This window comes from Myiozetetes cayanensis, unplaced genomic scaffold, assembly GCF_022539395.1.
Source record: "Myiozetetes cayanensis isolate MyiCay16 unplaced genomic scaffold, myiCay2020 scf24, whole genome shotgun sequence".
Taxonomy (NCBI): Eukaryota; Metazoa; Chordata; class Aves; order Passeriformes; family Tyrannidae; genus Myiozetetes; species Myiozetetes cayanensis.
Genome location: NW_026087456.1, coordinates 8585669 through 8600706, shown reverse-complemented (window position 1 = coordinate 8600706; position 15038 = coordinate 8585669). Strand labels below are relative to the sequence as shown.

Sequence of the window (15038 nt, the reverse complement as noted above, 5' to 3'; positions counted from 1 at the left end):
TGTAGAAAACGTTACTTTCATGAAGCATTATCGCTCAAAAAGTCTTCAGAAAGGCTTTTCCTCAGGCTGGAAAAATAAATGGGGTTTTCTAAATTAAAAAAAAGAAAATCCAATTAGAATTGGAAAATATTTTCACAGGTATTATTTTATATAGTGTTCTGGTTTGAAACATTTGTTGTTAGCACTGGATGCTTTGTAAGGCACACAGAGCTGCTAACAGGCATTTGCTACTTGATTTAATTGAATTAATGTGATGGAGGACATTTTCCCCCCATTACTGCTCCCTGGTTGCCTCCAGACAGGATGAATTCCAACTACTGGGATACATATGTCCTGGATTTGTGACACACTGTCTTCATTAAACAAATCCCCTTGAGTTGACTGGGAGGGTGAGTCCTTAATGTGGTGTCATCCAGCTTTGGGGCCTTTGGGTTGGGGGCCTTTCTGGCCTGCTGTGCTTTTCCAGAAGAGATGGAGAAGATGGATGATAGCTGGATTACAGCAGGCAGGAGGGAGGTGTTCAGAGGCTCCTGTTGCAGCTGCCGAGGAGGAATTCCAGTGGAAGGTTTACTTTAATTCTAAAGGAATTTTTTTATGCTCCACAAACAGAATGAGGATGGTGAATGCTGCCTTCCTGCTCTAGGTTGCATTGACACATCAACAATGACTTATGTCATAGAAATGTTAGCAAAAAAAAAACCGAGAAGGAAACCTGAAACTTCAGAATTAATAAAGACTAGACATGTGATTTATGATAAAATATTTAAAAAAGATTCAAACATACTTAGCTACAGCTGGTCAGAAAATGAAAATATGAAGTTATATAAAAAAGAAATGATTGAACAGAGTACGCTCAAATACTAAGTTTTGTAGTCAGGAAGAGTGTTCTTGATGAAAGGATGGAAAGAAAAACACTGTGTCAGGAAAGAGCTTCATTGACAAAGTGAGAAATGAACAACAATACAAATTAAAGGTAAATTGAATACAGAAGTGACAGATCATGACTGAAATTCTCAGCTTGTCTTTCTTTTTTCCTCTCCGTTCTGTTTTTAAGGACAGGTGCTGGACTGTCACCCTGAAACCTTTCAGGAGCAGTTGTTGCCATTGGGGGTATATGACATCCTCTCCTTGGCATCTCTCTTATTTCACACTTTATTTTTTGTAGGCCCCTGTGAAATGCCATTTGCTGGGGGTGATTTAATGCCAGGGAAGTTACTCAGGTCGCTCCATCACTTCCTCTTTAAAGAACTCGCTGTCTGTCAAGGTCGTTCTCATTTCCAGTGATGACAATTTGCCATATTGACAGAATCTCTTCTCTGGTGATGAACTGGTAGATAAAAGAGTAGTCACAACTCCAGTTTGTTCAGTTTATTGGTTTTGCTTTCATTTTCTCCATTACATGGTATAAAAACACACTGGCTTTTATCAGAACTTACAAGCAGTGACATCTGAAAAACCAGGCTCATTTTCCAGTTCCTTGCAACAACGAAATAACAGAATTACCTCCGAAAATGCTATTAAAACCACTGTAACCACTGGGATTACAAACCCTATCTGTGCTATCTGAGGCTGTTAAGCATTCAGAGCCCTGATTTTATGGATTTTGGATTTCTATTAGATTACTTTGCTTTGCCCTTCAGCTTCATGTTGGCCTTCGGAGTTGTTATTTTGCTCATCTTCCTCTTTTATGAAGCCTGTTCCTTTTAGGCTAACATGTCATCACTGCTATTTTTAGAAAAGTAATTTCTATTTTGATGCAAAGCTTAATTGCACAGTGATTACTAATTGAGTGACTCCACTTTCACCTGCATCTGTGTCATTTGAGGGCTCACATCTTCCTCCAGCACGTTTCAGGCAAAGGCTGAAATGAGGGCACAGCCAGAGATGTAGAAGTTGCTGGTCTTTTTTGGCATATCACTTCTTTTACTCCAAACCTATTCTTAGTTGTTGCTTGTGCTTTGGCAAAGCAATTCTTTCTGTGCTCTTCCTCCCAGTAAGTGTCTGCTCTTGTGACGTGTTAGGAATTCTTATGTGAGTTCTTGATTTTTTTTTTTCCCAGGTGGAAGAAACATCACCAGATTTAGTCAGTCCAACCCTTCCCCTTGATAAATTGCTGTTGGTCTCTGTTGCTTTCTCTTAAAGTCAGACTCATGTGCAGACATCAGGGATGTCCCATAACAGGAGTATCAACCTGCCAAGTGTGTTGATACCCCAAATGCAATAATCTTAATAACTGAACCAACCTGTAGACTGTCCCTGCAGCAACGATGCTGAGCAGTTCTGACTGTGCATTCCTTAAGGAATGGATCCATCCTGACCTTCCTCCATTCCAAACAAGGTCATGTGGAGAGAGTTGCACCTCTTAGGATGAGGTGATTTGACAAATGCCAAGTGACTGAGGTACAAAGAGCTGAAAGGAAAAAGACCAAGTGAGGCAATACAATCTGCTCCTGTTTGGGAACTGTAAGGGAGCTGTCCTCTCCTGGAGGCACCTAAGTAAGAAGTGCTTCCTTTCAATTTTCAAATTCCTGCAGCTGGGATATGACAATGGAACGTGTTCCCCATTAGCCCTGTGGGTCGTGCTTTGACCCCTGCTTCCTTTAGGGGCCCTCACGAAAGGAGGAGCTCCCTTTTAATCATCAGATTATTTAAAGTGACCCAGATACAGAGAGCAAGGATTAGATAAATCAGTCCTCCCCCAAGCTGATTTGGTTATTTAAAAGCCCTCCGGTTTCCTTTCCTCGACATCCTGCTCTAAGCGCATTGGGAACACATTAGCCAAGAAGTATTTTTGTTTAAATTTGCCCCCGTTACCGTCACCACTTCCCATGTCAGCACATGGGAGATGCTGTTGTGACTGCTGGAGCATTCTTATCCAGGCTGTCCATGAGATTGAAGCATCCCTTGGAGCAGCACATCTCCAGCCCCCGTGTGCATCCCCCGAAAGGAGCCCTGAGAGCTCGTGGAATGTCCACATTCCATGTCACCACAAAGCAAGGGGAGGATTTAGGTGACTCTCAGAGGAGCGATCAGCTTGTCTCTCTCAGGATGCCCTAGGATTTGCTTTACCAGAGATTGCTCTCCCTGTGGTTTGTGAGGATAATCTTACCTTTGGAATGTTTTGCAGAGTGTTTGCCACTCCATTATGACAAAAGGCTTTAATTCCACCAACTGCTCTTGCTGCTTTTCTGTCAGTGTATTTGGAGAGGCAGGTTTTTAGCTGGGGTGATTTAGCTGCAGTTCATCATTGCTAATGTAATGAAGGATCAGGCCCATTATCCTTTCAATGGAGGGGGGAAAAAAAAAAAAGGCAAGAAATGCCCTTCTGGAGGATTATATGGATTTTGAGAGATGTAAACAAAAGTAATACATTAAGACCAATGCAAAAAAACCAAACCAAATATCTCAACCAGCAAAGACTGAAAACCAGCTGCAAATATTTATAATACATGCTTAGTCTTTTTTGTGAATTTACTTTAAGATTAATTGAAAGATTTTAATTTAAACAAAAGATGGTGGTTTTTTTCAGCCAATAATATTTATTCTTGAAATGTATAAACTTTAGGAGGCTGCAGTAACCCAGCATCCCAGCTGGAAGGGTAGGGGCTCCCCAGACCAGCACACCACGTTTCTGCCCTGCTGTGATGACACAATCTGCCACGATGAAAACCAGGCAGTGGAAATGTTGTCCACCTGGATTTAGGAGAGTGTAGGGATAACTGAGCCACAACCAAACAAACTGAAACATTTTATTTATAATTTTAACGCAGTATTGTCTTCCTTCCAACCCTCAGCCGTAAACATAAACTAAATGGATTCTTGCAGGAATGCTTTCCCTTTACCCTGGGCAGACCCCAAATGCAGTTCTGGATGACTGCCCGGAATCTGAACTTGAGACTCTGCCCTGACTAAGCCTTTGGGCCCTCACCTGTGCCTGGTTATCAGGGTGGTGTTTCCTGGTGCCTCTGTGCTCTTCCCATTATTCTCCATCAGCTCAGTTTCTACTACACATTCCCTCTTTATAAAAATGCCATTTCCAAGGCCTGGAACATCTCGATTTTTGCCTACCTGTGTTTCAGGCTCTGTTGTTGCCTTGCTGTTCTTGTGGAGAAAGTGGTGATAGTTGGAGCTGTTGAAATACAATATTTGTGCTCTTTAAATTCAGCATCTGAGCTGGGCAGTGACTTAGAATCCCACTTCCCAAGAGAGGAGGGTCCTGTAGCAGGGTCATATACTTACACTGCAGTTGGGAGTCCCGGGTGATCTCTCCTGACTGAACTTACCAAGTTGATCACACCCCAGACAACATAATATATCCATAGGCTTTAGAATTATTGCTGTGGTGTAAGTATAGAGTGGCAAACACTATTTATATTACTAGGGAATTAGTGGGACAGCTGAAGGGGTGGTACTATTTCCAGTGTAGGCTTCAGTGTCACTACATTAAAGAATTCGTATTTATTACAAATTAGTCTTATGATCTGCCATCTCAAACAAGAAAATACCCTTTTTTATTTTTATGTTTGTTTAACTGTTTGCACCAGTAAAGTAGAATCACCAACCTCCCTAAATTCAGCAATTCTGGCCTTTTTCCTAAATGCTTTTCTCATCTTTAATCTGTGGGACCCTATGGGCCTCGGCATCTGCCACGTGTGATGGATGTAGGAATTGTCACCTAAATGATTAGCTGCCACTTGCTGGAGGATTTCACAGTAGATTCAGAATCCAGTAGCTCTGCTGTGCCCTTGTAGGTGTGCCACTTTGAGCAATTCTCTGCTCACAAATACTCTGTAGTTGTAGATAATAAAGAGTAGTTTCCTTCAATCCACCTTTGCATTCTCAATTTCACGCTGCTTCAGCTGTCAGTTCAGCAAGGTGAGCTCTTGATTCAGATATTCCAAATCTTATTTTGGAGTATCCCTCTTTCCCTTGACTGAGTAGCAAAATGAGACTCCTTAGGCACCTTAAAATTAATAATCCGAATTTCCCTTTAGCTTGTCTTTGCAAATTCGACAATATTTGACTGAATATAAGTACAGATGTTATAGTCTAATTATTTATGAGATTTTTTTAAATAAAAAAGAGTATGGATTATCTGTTTTTTGTGGAAAATATATTTTAACCAAAAGGAAATAGGAATGTGAATAATTGGAAAAGTTGCTGCTGTGTAAAACTTTTGGACTTTGATATAAGCTAACACCAACAAAAAAGCTTTGAAAATTAAAGTTGGTACCTTGATCTATCCTTAATTCACCCTTTTATGCAGAGAATCTCTCCTGCTCTGATACAATCCTCTTACGTCGAGTTTATTTATAGCCTGGCTGAAAATAATGCTCTGAGCATAATGCACATCAGGATTCCCAGAATTGTGATATTGGTGATGCTGTCGAGATGGTTGCTCTGAATTTAACTTGCAGTGTTGCATTTATTTGTCCCACTCATATTTCACTGAGAACAATTAATGTATTGCTTGGATTGTTAGAGGCTTTCTCACTGAATCCCAGAAGGGTTGAGGTTGGAAGGTACCTCCAAGGGTCATCTCCTGTATCACTGAATGAAGGTTCAGATCAGGAACTTATTGTTCTGGAAGAGTAGGAAAAAAGTCCTGAAACAGTTATTGGACTTGAAGGCCTCCTCAAATGATCATGATCTTACTGCATAAAGCAGTGTTTTACCACCTGACCATGAATCACCCAGGTTTTATAGTGTGTGTGAGCTGTTTGAGGAATAATCTAAGCTTGTCTCACCCTTGTCTCACTCTTTGTGTCACTGTCTCTTCCTTTTCAGTAAGTAGAAATGAACCCTTGCATGTAAGCCATTGCATGAGATGCCAGTTTTTCTTGTCTTTCCTGGGAATCTCAGTGATCTTCTAATACAGTTTTAAGCAGTTCCTGGAGGCCTTTCAAATAAAATAGGTTTGTTCATCCGGGTTTATATTAACAACTTAAATTTAATCAAAGGGGATGTAGCTAACTCTCGTGAATCCTCTTCAGAGAGGCAAAATGTAGAGATGCTGTATCTCTGTTTTCTCTCTTTTCCTTATCAGTATGAATATATGTATATATGGACATAAGATGGAGAGATTCTGTAGGCATATGGACACTAAACCCTGATAATTCAATACTGCATGCAAGGAGGAACCCAAGTTCCTTGAAAGTCAGAAATCAAGCCCTGAAATAAAGCTCCACCAAGCCACAGAACTGCATGATTTTCTCAGTGCTCTAATAATCCCTCTGCTCCTTCAGCCTGTGTTCTTCATTAGGACTCGGGCAAAATTTAATGATTACAAATTCTGAGTCATGGATAGACTTGCCAATTTGCATTAATAGCTTGAAGAATCGTTGAGAGCTACTCATTTTCTCCAATTAGGCAGTAAATCAGTGAATGTAGTAGAAAGAATGGGGTGTGAAATATACTCTGTTTAGTGATAATTTCTCATTCTGACTTTACATTACAGCAGTAAACATCTTGCAGTTCACATTTGGAGGGATAATGATATCGGAGTGCTCTGTCCTCGCTACAAATACTCTGATGAAACCATTGTTTGGAAGTGACTGTTACTTATCATTACACGATTAATTTCAGCTTTTCAGAAGATGCACAACATTTAAACATACAAATGTAACATGATTACACATCACAGTTCGTTTCTCCTTTTTCAGGTCACAGTCAGTATTTTTGCTTTAATTCTGGACTGGGTTTGTGCAGTACAGGGCTGTAAACTGAAAAGAAATTTATGGAAGTAATGATTCCCCAGTAAACCCTCTCTGTGCCACTCCACATGCTGAGGGGAGAGGTCAGTCTCCCTTGCAGTTCATCCACAGAGAATCACTAACCAGCATGTCACGGATTTGGTAGAAAACACTTTGGGAGAGTGAAACAAGAGCCAAGGGAAAACCACGTTTCGTTCAGTTTGGAGAGATCTGGGATCCGGAGCTTTGAAGAATCTCTGGAAGCAGAACAGAGAACCCAAGTGTTGGCCATACAGCACTTGGAAACTCAGTGAGGAACTGGGAAAGGGATTTTAAATTGACCATAGGAAAGGAAACTTTGGGAATGATCTTCTTTTTTTGTGGGCATTCCCATTCAGCTGCAGGGCTGTCTGGGAGAGGCAGACACTTGCTGTGTAGGAGACAGACAGACAGACAGACACATCCCAGAGACCAGGCAGGGCAGGAGGAGGCACAGAACTCCTGGGGTCCAGTGACCAGGTGAGAAGGAAGAGCTCCAGCAGGGCTAACAGGCAATCCCACTGGGCACAGCTCTGCCCAGGAGGGCAGGCATATTGGGAATCCTAAAATAGGAGTCCTCTGGCCGAGGGCCAGGAGTGTTGAGGTCAGGGACACTGCAATTAGAAGCTCTGAAAGCAGAGCTTCACTGAAAGCAGCCTGAGAAAGCAGACTTCTCCCTGCCAGCATTAACAATCAGGCTTGACCTTGCCAGGGGGAGAAATTCAGTGGGATCTTTTTCTGGCGTATTCAGTAGTTTTGCATACAAATCTTGGTGTGTAATTCCCAACCAGATTTCAAGAAAATACATACAGTAGTTTTAGACCATAATTAAAGCCTGAAGAAAAAAAAAAAAAGAGACTATGATTTTATGTGCAAGAATTTCCTTATCCCTGACTGCTGTAGTTTCAGGTGTGATTGTAGCACAGGTATGATATATATGATATATGGGCACTCCTCTGGATCTCTGTGTGGAAGAACACTTAGTCCTTCTTGGTGCTAAAACATCATGAAGTCATATATATATATATCCATTGTTTATGGTCTCCTAATCCAGGATTTATAGTCCTAATTCCGTTCCAGAACCAGGGACTTGATTAAAAAAAAATTAGATTCTTCAAAGCTCTTAAGCAAATTGATTTACTCGGGCTTGAGAATCGTCATATTCCCCCCATTTGTATTAACTGGCGTGATCCTTGTAATATTCAGTGCTAGAAGGACTTTATAAATGGCACATATTACGTTTAGAAAATGAGACTTTAATATTGAGAAGCTGATGAGGCGGGTGGAAAATCACTCTTAGTTCTACCTAATAAGTTGCCACGTTGTTTCTTTCCGGAGCAGGAAGGAAAAATGACACGGTGAGCCAGCTGGGTTACCTGCAGGTTCCCTCTGTGTTTTCTGCACAAGTGCAGTGGAAAAGAACCCAATCTGTTCCCAGTTGCCAGTGCCAGCTCGTGCCTGTGCCTGGCGATCCCCTGCAGCTCCCCAGTTGCACTGGGAACGGCGTTCCTGCGTTCTCTGCCGTGAGGGCATCTCTCCTATCCCCCCTCCCTGTTAAAGAGCTGTCTGAGGAGAGCAGGGCCACACTCCCTGACTCACCAGCTCCTGCCCCAGGGTGGGTGGACGTGGAAGAGCCTGGCTCCACGTGCATGTCAGTTTGCTGCCTGGTGGGAGCAGTGATTTGGGACGAGGGACTGACCTTCCTGTTGAGAGGCTTTTCTTGATGCCCAACCTGAATCTTCCCCTCCAGCAACCTTGTAAACGCTGTGGTTTTTCGTTTTAGTCATCGTGATCGTGCAGAACAGACCTTTACGCTTCTCTTTAAGGGCTGTTGTCTTGTTTTCCTCGTTTGCCCTTTACAGACAGAACACCACCAATTATTAGCCAAATATAGCTTCCCTGGGGAGATACTTCTCTGTGCCAGTGCAAGGATTGCCTTTGTTATCTGCACCATGAACTCCTTGACCAGTGACCCTGTGAAAGACCACTGTGACCTTCAGGTCCTTTCCTGCAGAATTCTTCTCTAACTCACTGTTCCCAGTGTGCATAGTTTACCTTTCCTGCAATAGCAGAGAAACTTGTCTTTGTCCTTACTAAATGAATTTTCCAGGTTTTTTTCTCCAGGGTTACAGGGACCTTTTCAAATGACACTCCTGTGGTGTGGTGGACTTGCAGAACATGCTGTCTGTGGCTATAATAAGAGCATTCTGTTCCCTCCTTGGAGTCATTTCTGAGAATACTGGATAATAACTGACTCCTGTGCAAAGCCACTCAAAATACATCCCCCAGTCTTGGCACTGGAGTGCTCTTAACTGTTCTCTGGGTGCCATTTATTAATTCTATGTCCCAAGATTGTCAATGCAAATGCCAGAATATTATGCAAATAAATGCAATTAAATATTGCTACAACATACATGACATATATCATACATGACATCCACAACATAAATGATGTTTATTGCCTGACCAATCTTCTACATTTCTAAACACAGAGGGGGGGTTGTAAAGATATCAATTCTACAGTCTTTGCGTTATCCAGAGACTGAAAAATGAGATTTCATTTCCTTAGGAAATTACTGGAATGTTTGCACAGCAGGTTTTCTAGAAAGAGTAATATTGGCTTCTCTGAAACAGGGTTTTTAGTTCTCATTGCATTAATTCTGACCCCATGTGTGAATGCACAAGCCTATCATTCAGTGGGACACCACACAAGATAATAAAATAAATTACAAATAAATTGCATATTTGAAGTCTGGTTAAGGGTTTATTTTCTATCTAAAACTGCCACTCTAAGCCAGAAGAATGTTTTCAGAAGTATAGGTGATCATATCCTCTTATGTTACTTGGTTGCCTACAGAATATTAAAGAATTTTATAAGGTCTTTTTAGCAATCCTAAAAACTCTTAGAAGAAAGTTGTTAGGCAGGCAGCTCACTTGCATGCCTTTGTTTCATCAGGATTTTGTAGGTAATGAATTAAAATCGTTTGCATTAAAATATTTTAATGGGAAGAAAAGCCTTACATTTCTAATGAATTTGCCTGGATCAGAGTAGGTTGGTTAACTTAAAAGAACTTTTTCTCATTCCTGTTTTATCCGAAGCAAATTCTTTTAATAACTTCAGGACATTTTAATGTATGTTTTTAGTGAAATGATAATGAACCTGCTGTATGGTCAGAAATGCAGTGGTTCCTTTGCAAGGCTGGGTTCCTTTATGTCGGATGATTTGCAATGTTTTATGCATTGCAGAATTTGCTGTGGAATGTTAAGGCTTTGCCATCTCTGCTGAGCTTGTCAGGAGGTATGGACTTCACAGTCTCCAGGGGATCACATCTTTGCTCAAGTAAATGTAGTAAGTGGAGGAAACTCTTGCTTTCCTGTCAGCTTTCATAAAACCTTCTTGCCAGCTTTGCAGTCCCTGAGCACTATCAGCAAGGAATAGCTGATATTAATAATTACTGTAAAATAAGTGTCAGGAGAAGATGAGTGAGAAAGCACGTAGAGGTCCATGGGTTTCAATGGCAATAAACGTTACCATCCAAAGTTAAAAATACAAAGTTGTTCTGCTACACACTTAGAGCATTTCAGTTAGAAAACCCCACAAATGCGTTTTCAGCCACGTGTTTCTTTGTGGGTCTTTATTGCTGGTGTATTCCCTTCCCTTAACAGAATATTTTCTCCTGTGTTCTTCCTAGAATGGCTTTACTCCTTTGTACATGGCAGCTCAGGAGAACCACATTGAGGTGGTGAAGTATCTCCTGGAAAATGGAGCCAACCAAAGCACAGCCACTGAGGTGAGGGGGTTTTTTGGTCTCATATTTTGATTTGCCTTTATATTCAGATTGTTTAAAGTCAGGACTGTGTGGGCTGTGTCTGAAAGGGTGTGTGTGGTGTAAAATGGTATAAAAACAATTAATATCAACAGGTAGTTGTTAACAAGCTTCCTTTTAGAGTCATAGAGTTGTTTAGGTTTGAAAAGACCTCTAAGACCATCGAGTCCAACCATGACCCCAGCACTGGGCCTTGGGATTTTAGATAAGTTCAGGAGTGATGAGTGGAGGAGGTCTCTGTCTCAAGAGGAACTGAAGCACAATAATTAAAGAGGGATTTAAGGGCAATGGAAAAACATGGGGACTGTGCTCATTTTGTTCCCTCCTCGTGCTCCCTTTCTGCCGAGTGTTCTTTTATTCCAAGCCAAGGGGATGAGTGAACAGGCTCTGTGCTGCAAAGTGTGTCACCTTCCTGTTTGTGCCATGTGAAGTACCAGTGGGAAAGTTCCTTTCCCCTCAGAGGTTTTCCTCACATTTCTTACTTTTCCTTTGTCTGTCCAGAAACATTCCCATTTTGGATTGCCCCCCATGGGTGGATGAGTTGTAAATGCTGGTGCTTTTATGCTCACTCTCCTCCCTTCAAAGCGAACTGTCAGCATTACCAGCTGTTTCAGTGTCCCCTCTCTCAGTGGATACTGTACCATTTGGTGACAGCTCCTGAAATAATCCTCTCTGAGGTGATCACGTTACATGTCAGCTTTCTGAGGTCCGGCATTCCCGTGGGATTGCTGGGCAACGTGGCAGAAACACACTCCTTGGGAGTGCAGCCCAGGGGACCTGGGCTCTCCAGGAGCCCACAGTCACCTGCTGGCAGCCTTTCTCCCAGTGACTTTGCTGGCTAGGATGGTCAGGTGCACTTGGAAGTTCAGTCAGTTTACAGGGAGTGTGAGGCCGAGATGGTTATAATTCATGGGAAATATATATATAAAATAACCCTTACTCTGAACCTGATTCCAGGTCTGTGTGCTGCCATGAGAAAGGTCAGTTCTCCCTTTGTAGCTTGGAAAGTTAAGGCTGTTGACATCCTTATTTGCAGACCCAGGTCAGTGTTAGGTTCAGGTCTTGCTGAGGAGATGGTTTCTGTGGTTCTGTGAGTGTTCCTCAGCCACCCTTTGTTTCCACACATTCCTAGAGTTCATTTCATGAGCAGGATGAAGAAATGGCACATTCAGTAAGGTGGGATGGCAGCCTGAGCTGTGGATGCCACTGGAATACGTGGATAAGGACCTTGTATTTGGCATCACAGGCTGGAGCTCCTCATGGGAGGTCAGGAAATGAAAAGTCTCCTCCAAACTGTGGTCAACCGTGCTTTCCAGAAGCAATGGCAGAGGGAATGCAGAAAGAGGGTTGTCCTTTTAGAGAAGGGTGGAGGATGAAATGGTGCAAATCAAATGGATGATCTTGTCTTTGAAGCTTTGAAACTTGCGCTGCCTTTGAATGTATTTCGTTTCCTCCCAGGCTTACATGTGAATGGATACAAAAGGAGGGTAAGGATGAGCTCAGTTTCACAGGGCCTCTAATCCAGGATTTGTTCTCATGTTCCCAGAGGCGAAAGGCAAATGCATTAAGCCATTTCAACACCTTATGTAGCCCCAATCTCAGAATTATCTTTACGGTTCAGCTGTTTCGTCAGCTGTTCACCCCTTTTTAATTCCCTGCACAGAATTTAATCTCTGTTACAGGCAGAAACCACGGCAGTATCGCTGTTACAACACACCTACCCACCGCTCAACGCAAAAGTTATTAGATTACTAAGGGGAAAAATGGCTCTGGCAATTCCTCAGATGTTTCTTTCAGCATATGGCAGCTCTCGTTCCTTCCTAACTTGGCCTTTATTATCTTATCCTCTTTCCATATTCCTGTTCCAAAGTGTTCCCGTCCCTCATGTGGTTACAGCACACCTGTGCTTGGGGAGGGGGCATGACCAGTGTCAAATCAGAGTGAAATATTTGGGAGCAGGCAGTACTTCAGCCAGGAGGAGCAGGCTGTGGTCACGTGATGGGTTTTAAAAGCATTGGCCATCCCAGGCATGTGTGGGAGGAGCAAGACAATTTGAAACTAATTTTAGAACAGAGCTAAAACTAGGAATGTCAAGCAGGGATATTTTTCTTTGCTTTTCCAAAAAATACAAATAATCTGATATTTTCCTCCTTCGGATCAGAATAAATTCCTAAACATGGTGTGGCTTTCTTGACTCATGGTCCACGTGTAACTTGGAATGTGAACAGCAGCAAATGCATCCAAAGATACGCTTTCTCTTCACAAATGGGCTCCCTGTATATTTTTCACATCTAGTTTGTTCAGTGCTCACTAAGTTTACCAAAAAATTGCTAAAAATATGCTTTGTGGCCTGCCTTAAGACAGGGAGCAATTAAGATGTAAAACAATACTTTGCCTGTACCTGAGTTAAAAAAAAAGACCAAAGTGGGAAAAGATGCATTTGAAATGTTTGAAAGCCTTTGGAAGACGTTTGAAAAGGGTTAAAATGCTGTGCTGCTGATGGAGACGGAGGTGCAGAGGTGGGAAACAGCTGGCAACGAGCATCTCAGATTGCTGCAAGTCACAGAAGCTCCGCATCCTCCTCCTTACCGAGCGCACCTCACCTTGGCTTCCTCTCCCCCAGGACGGCTTCACTCCTCTGGCTGTGGCACTGCAGCAGGGGCACAACCAGGCGGTGGCCATCCTGCTGGAGAACGACACCAAGGGCAAGGTGAGGCTGCCAGCCCTGCACATCGCCGCCAGGAAGGACGACACCAAGTCGGCGGCGCTGCTGCTGCAGAACGACCACAACGCCGACGTGCAGTCCAAGGTAACGCAGCAGCGGCCGGGCAGGTAACGGGGTGGGCGGCCCCGGGGATTCCTTCAGCCCAGCCATTAAAGGGAACTTCAGTGTGGAGAGGCGCCTTCCTCCCCCTCTGCCACCAGCAGTATGTTTAATTTCGCAGTAATTCCAACCTGCTCATTTTTGGTTTTTTGAGTCACGCCTCCCATTTCTTTGGTAACCAGCTTTTTCCGCGTTACTTGTAAACCAGAAGGCTCTGGAATGGAGGCAGGATCCCTGCTTCCCTGTTAAGTAGGGTACTGGTTTATTGCCCATGGGAATATGGGTTGTATTTAAAGTTAAATGCATGCTCAAATGGCTTTTCCCATAATTAACAGCATAACTCATTTCAAAAAAAGCAACACAGTTCTTCATTTTGCGACCAGTCTTTAATATTGTTCCTCTTTTTCCCAAACCACGCTGCATCAGATGATGGTGAATAGGACGACTGAGGTACCGAGATCAACAATTTTTAATTACTCTTTCTGTTTTACTTAAGATTATTTTCTCTGCTCTGTGGCAATATTTCTTTATTATTTAGCATTGAAAGTGAAGATATGGCTCTTTTTTTAATCCATAGAAATTTGGGACTTGGCAAACCTATTTTTATTCATCCTTTGTCTTAGAATTTCTTTTTATTTGTGTCACCAGTGAAGGACACTTTTGAGAATTCACATTAGTTCAAAGAAGTCTGAAGCGAGTAATGGAGCTAAGAGGATAAAGATGCTTTTTTAGCTCAGTTTCATTAATTATGAAAATGCACTCCCTTGGCATAACTAAATCAAGGTGTCTGGCTCAGCCAGAATAATGGTAAAATTAATTTTCCATCTTTTACAATAATAAATGTAATTGAATTCCCCAAGGTAAAAACAGGGCATCTGCTTATTTTTACATTGTTCTTATTTTGACCTTTTCCATAAAGTTTTGCAAAGCCCCAAGGGATAGCACACAATCCGAATTTACCTGCAGTAAATAATACATTTCTCATATGGCTGCTGGAAATACCAACTCTCCAAACTCTTCCACTAAAAATGGTAGCTCCTCTTGGCTCAAACCGGGATTTCTCCCCACAAGATTGTTATCCCATTTAGGAGAAAAAAAGTGATTTCCAAGAATGCAGTTGGCATTTGAACGCCTGCTCTTGAATAATGGAGTTTTTCCTGTCAGAGGAGGGAATGAATTATGAATGGATGCACCCATGGGAAGGCCCTTCCCGCTTGGTGTGTGCACACACATGAGCAGGTTGCTGGGGAGGCAGCCGGTGATGTGAATTGAAGGGTGGCAGCTTCTCTCGGCATCTGACCCACCCACGGGAATGTTCTTCGCTGTGGTGAACGTGGAAGTGTTGCTGCAGTGCCTGCTGAAGGAGGGCAACACCTGCCCACATTCCTTTGTTCCATGAGTAGTTTAAGATGGTGGTTTGTCCACTGAAAGGAATGAAACGTGCTGTAGTCAAGAGGCCAAAAGTATTTCTCTCTTTCTATAACTCTCAGCGAGATCCAATAGAATCAGTGTAAAGCTCTTCAGGGAAACCTCAAAAGCAAGGCCCTTTCTCCTTGAATTACTTATGAAGCTGAAAGCTTGCTCTGTGTCCTACTTTCTGAAGATTTAATCTTTTTTACTGTTGTCAAATGATTCTGTATCTCGTAGCTGGAGCAG

The 15038-nt window shown here is 42.4% G+C and overlaps 1 protein-coding gene across 28 annotated transcripts in view; it reads left to right on the top strand.

The window, feature by feature from the left end:
• The window catches only part of ANK2 (ankyrin 2), a 260645-nt gene that overhangs the window by 159315 nt on the left and 86292 nt on the right, over nt 1-15038 (top strand). For 25 of the 28 annotated variants that reach the window (XM_050320644.1, XM_050320646.1, XM_050320643.1 and 22 more), the window contains 3 exons: nt 10424-10522; nt 13182-13367; nt 13809-13832. In XM_050320644.1, coding sequence (XP_050176601.1) covers nt 10424-10522; nt 13182-13367; nt 13809-13832 — 309 coding nt within the window. The remainder of the gene's footprint in view (nt 1-10423; nt 10523-13181; nt 13368-13808; nt 13833-15038) is intronic. The other 3 variants (XM_050320642.1, XM_050320655.1, XM_050320665.1) reach the window with 1 other exon arrangement.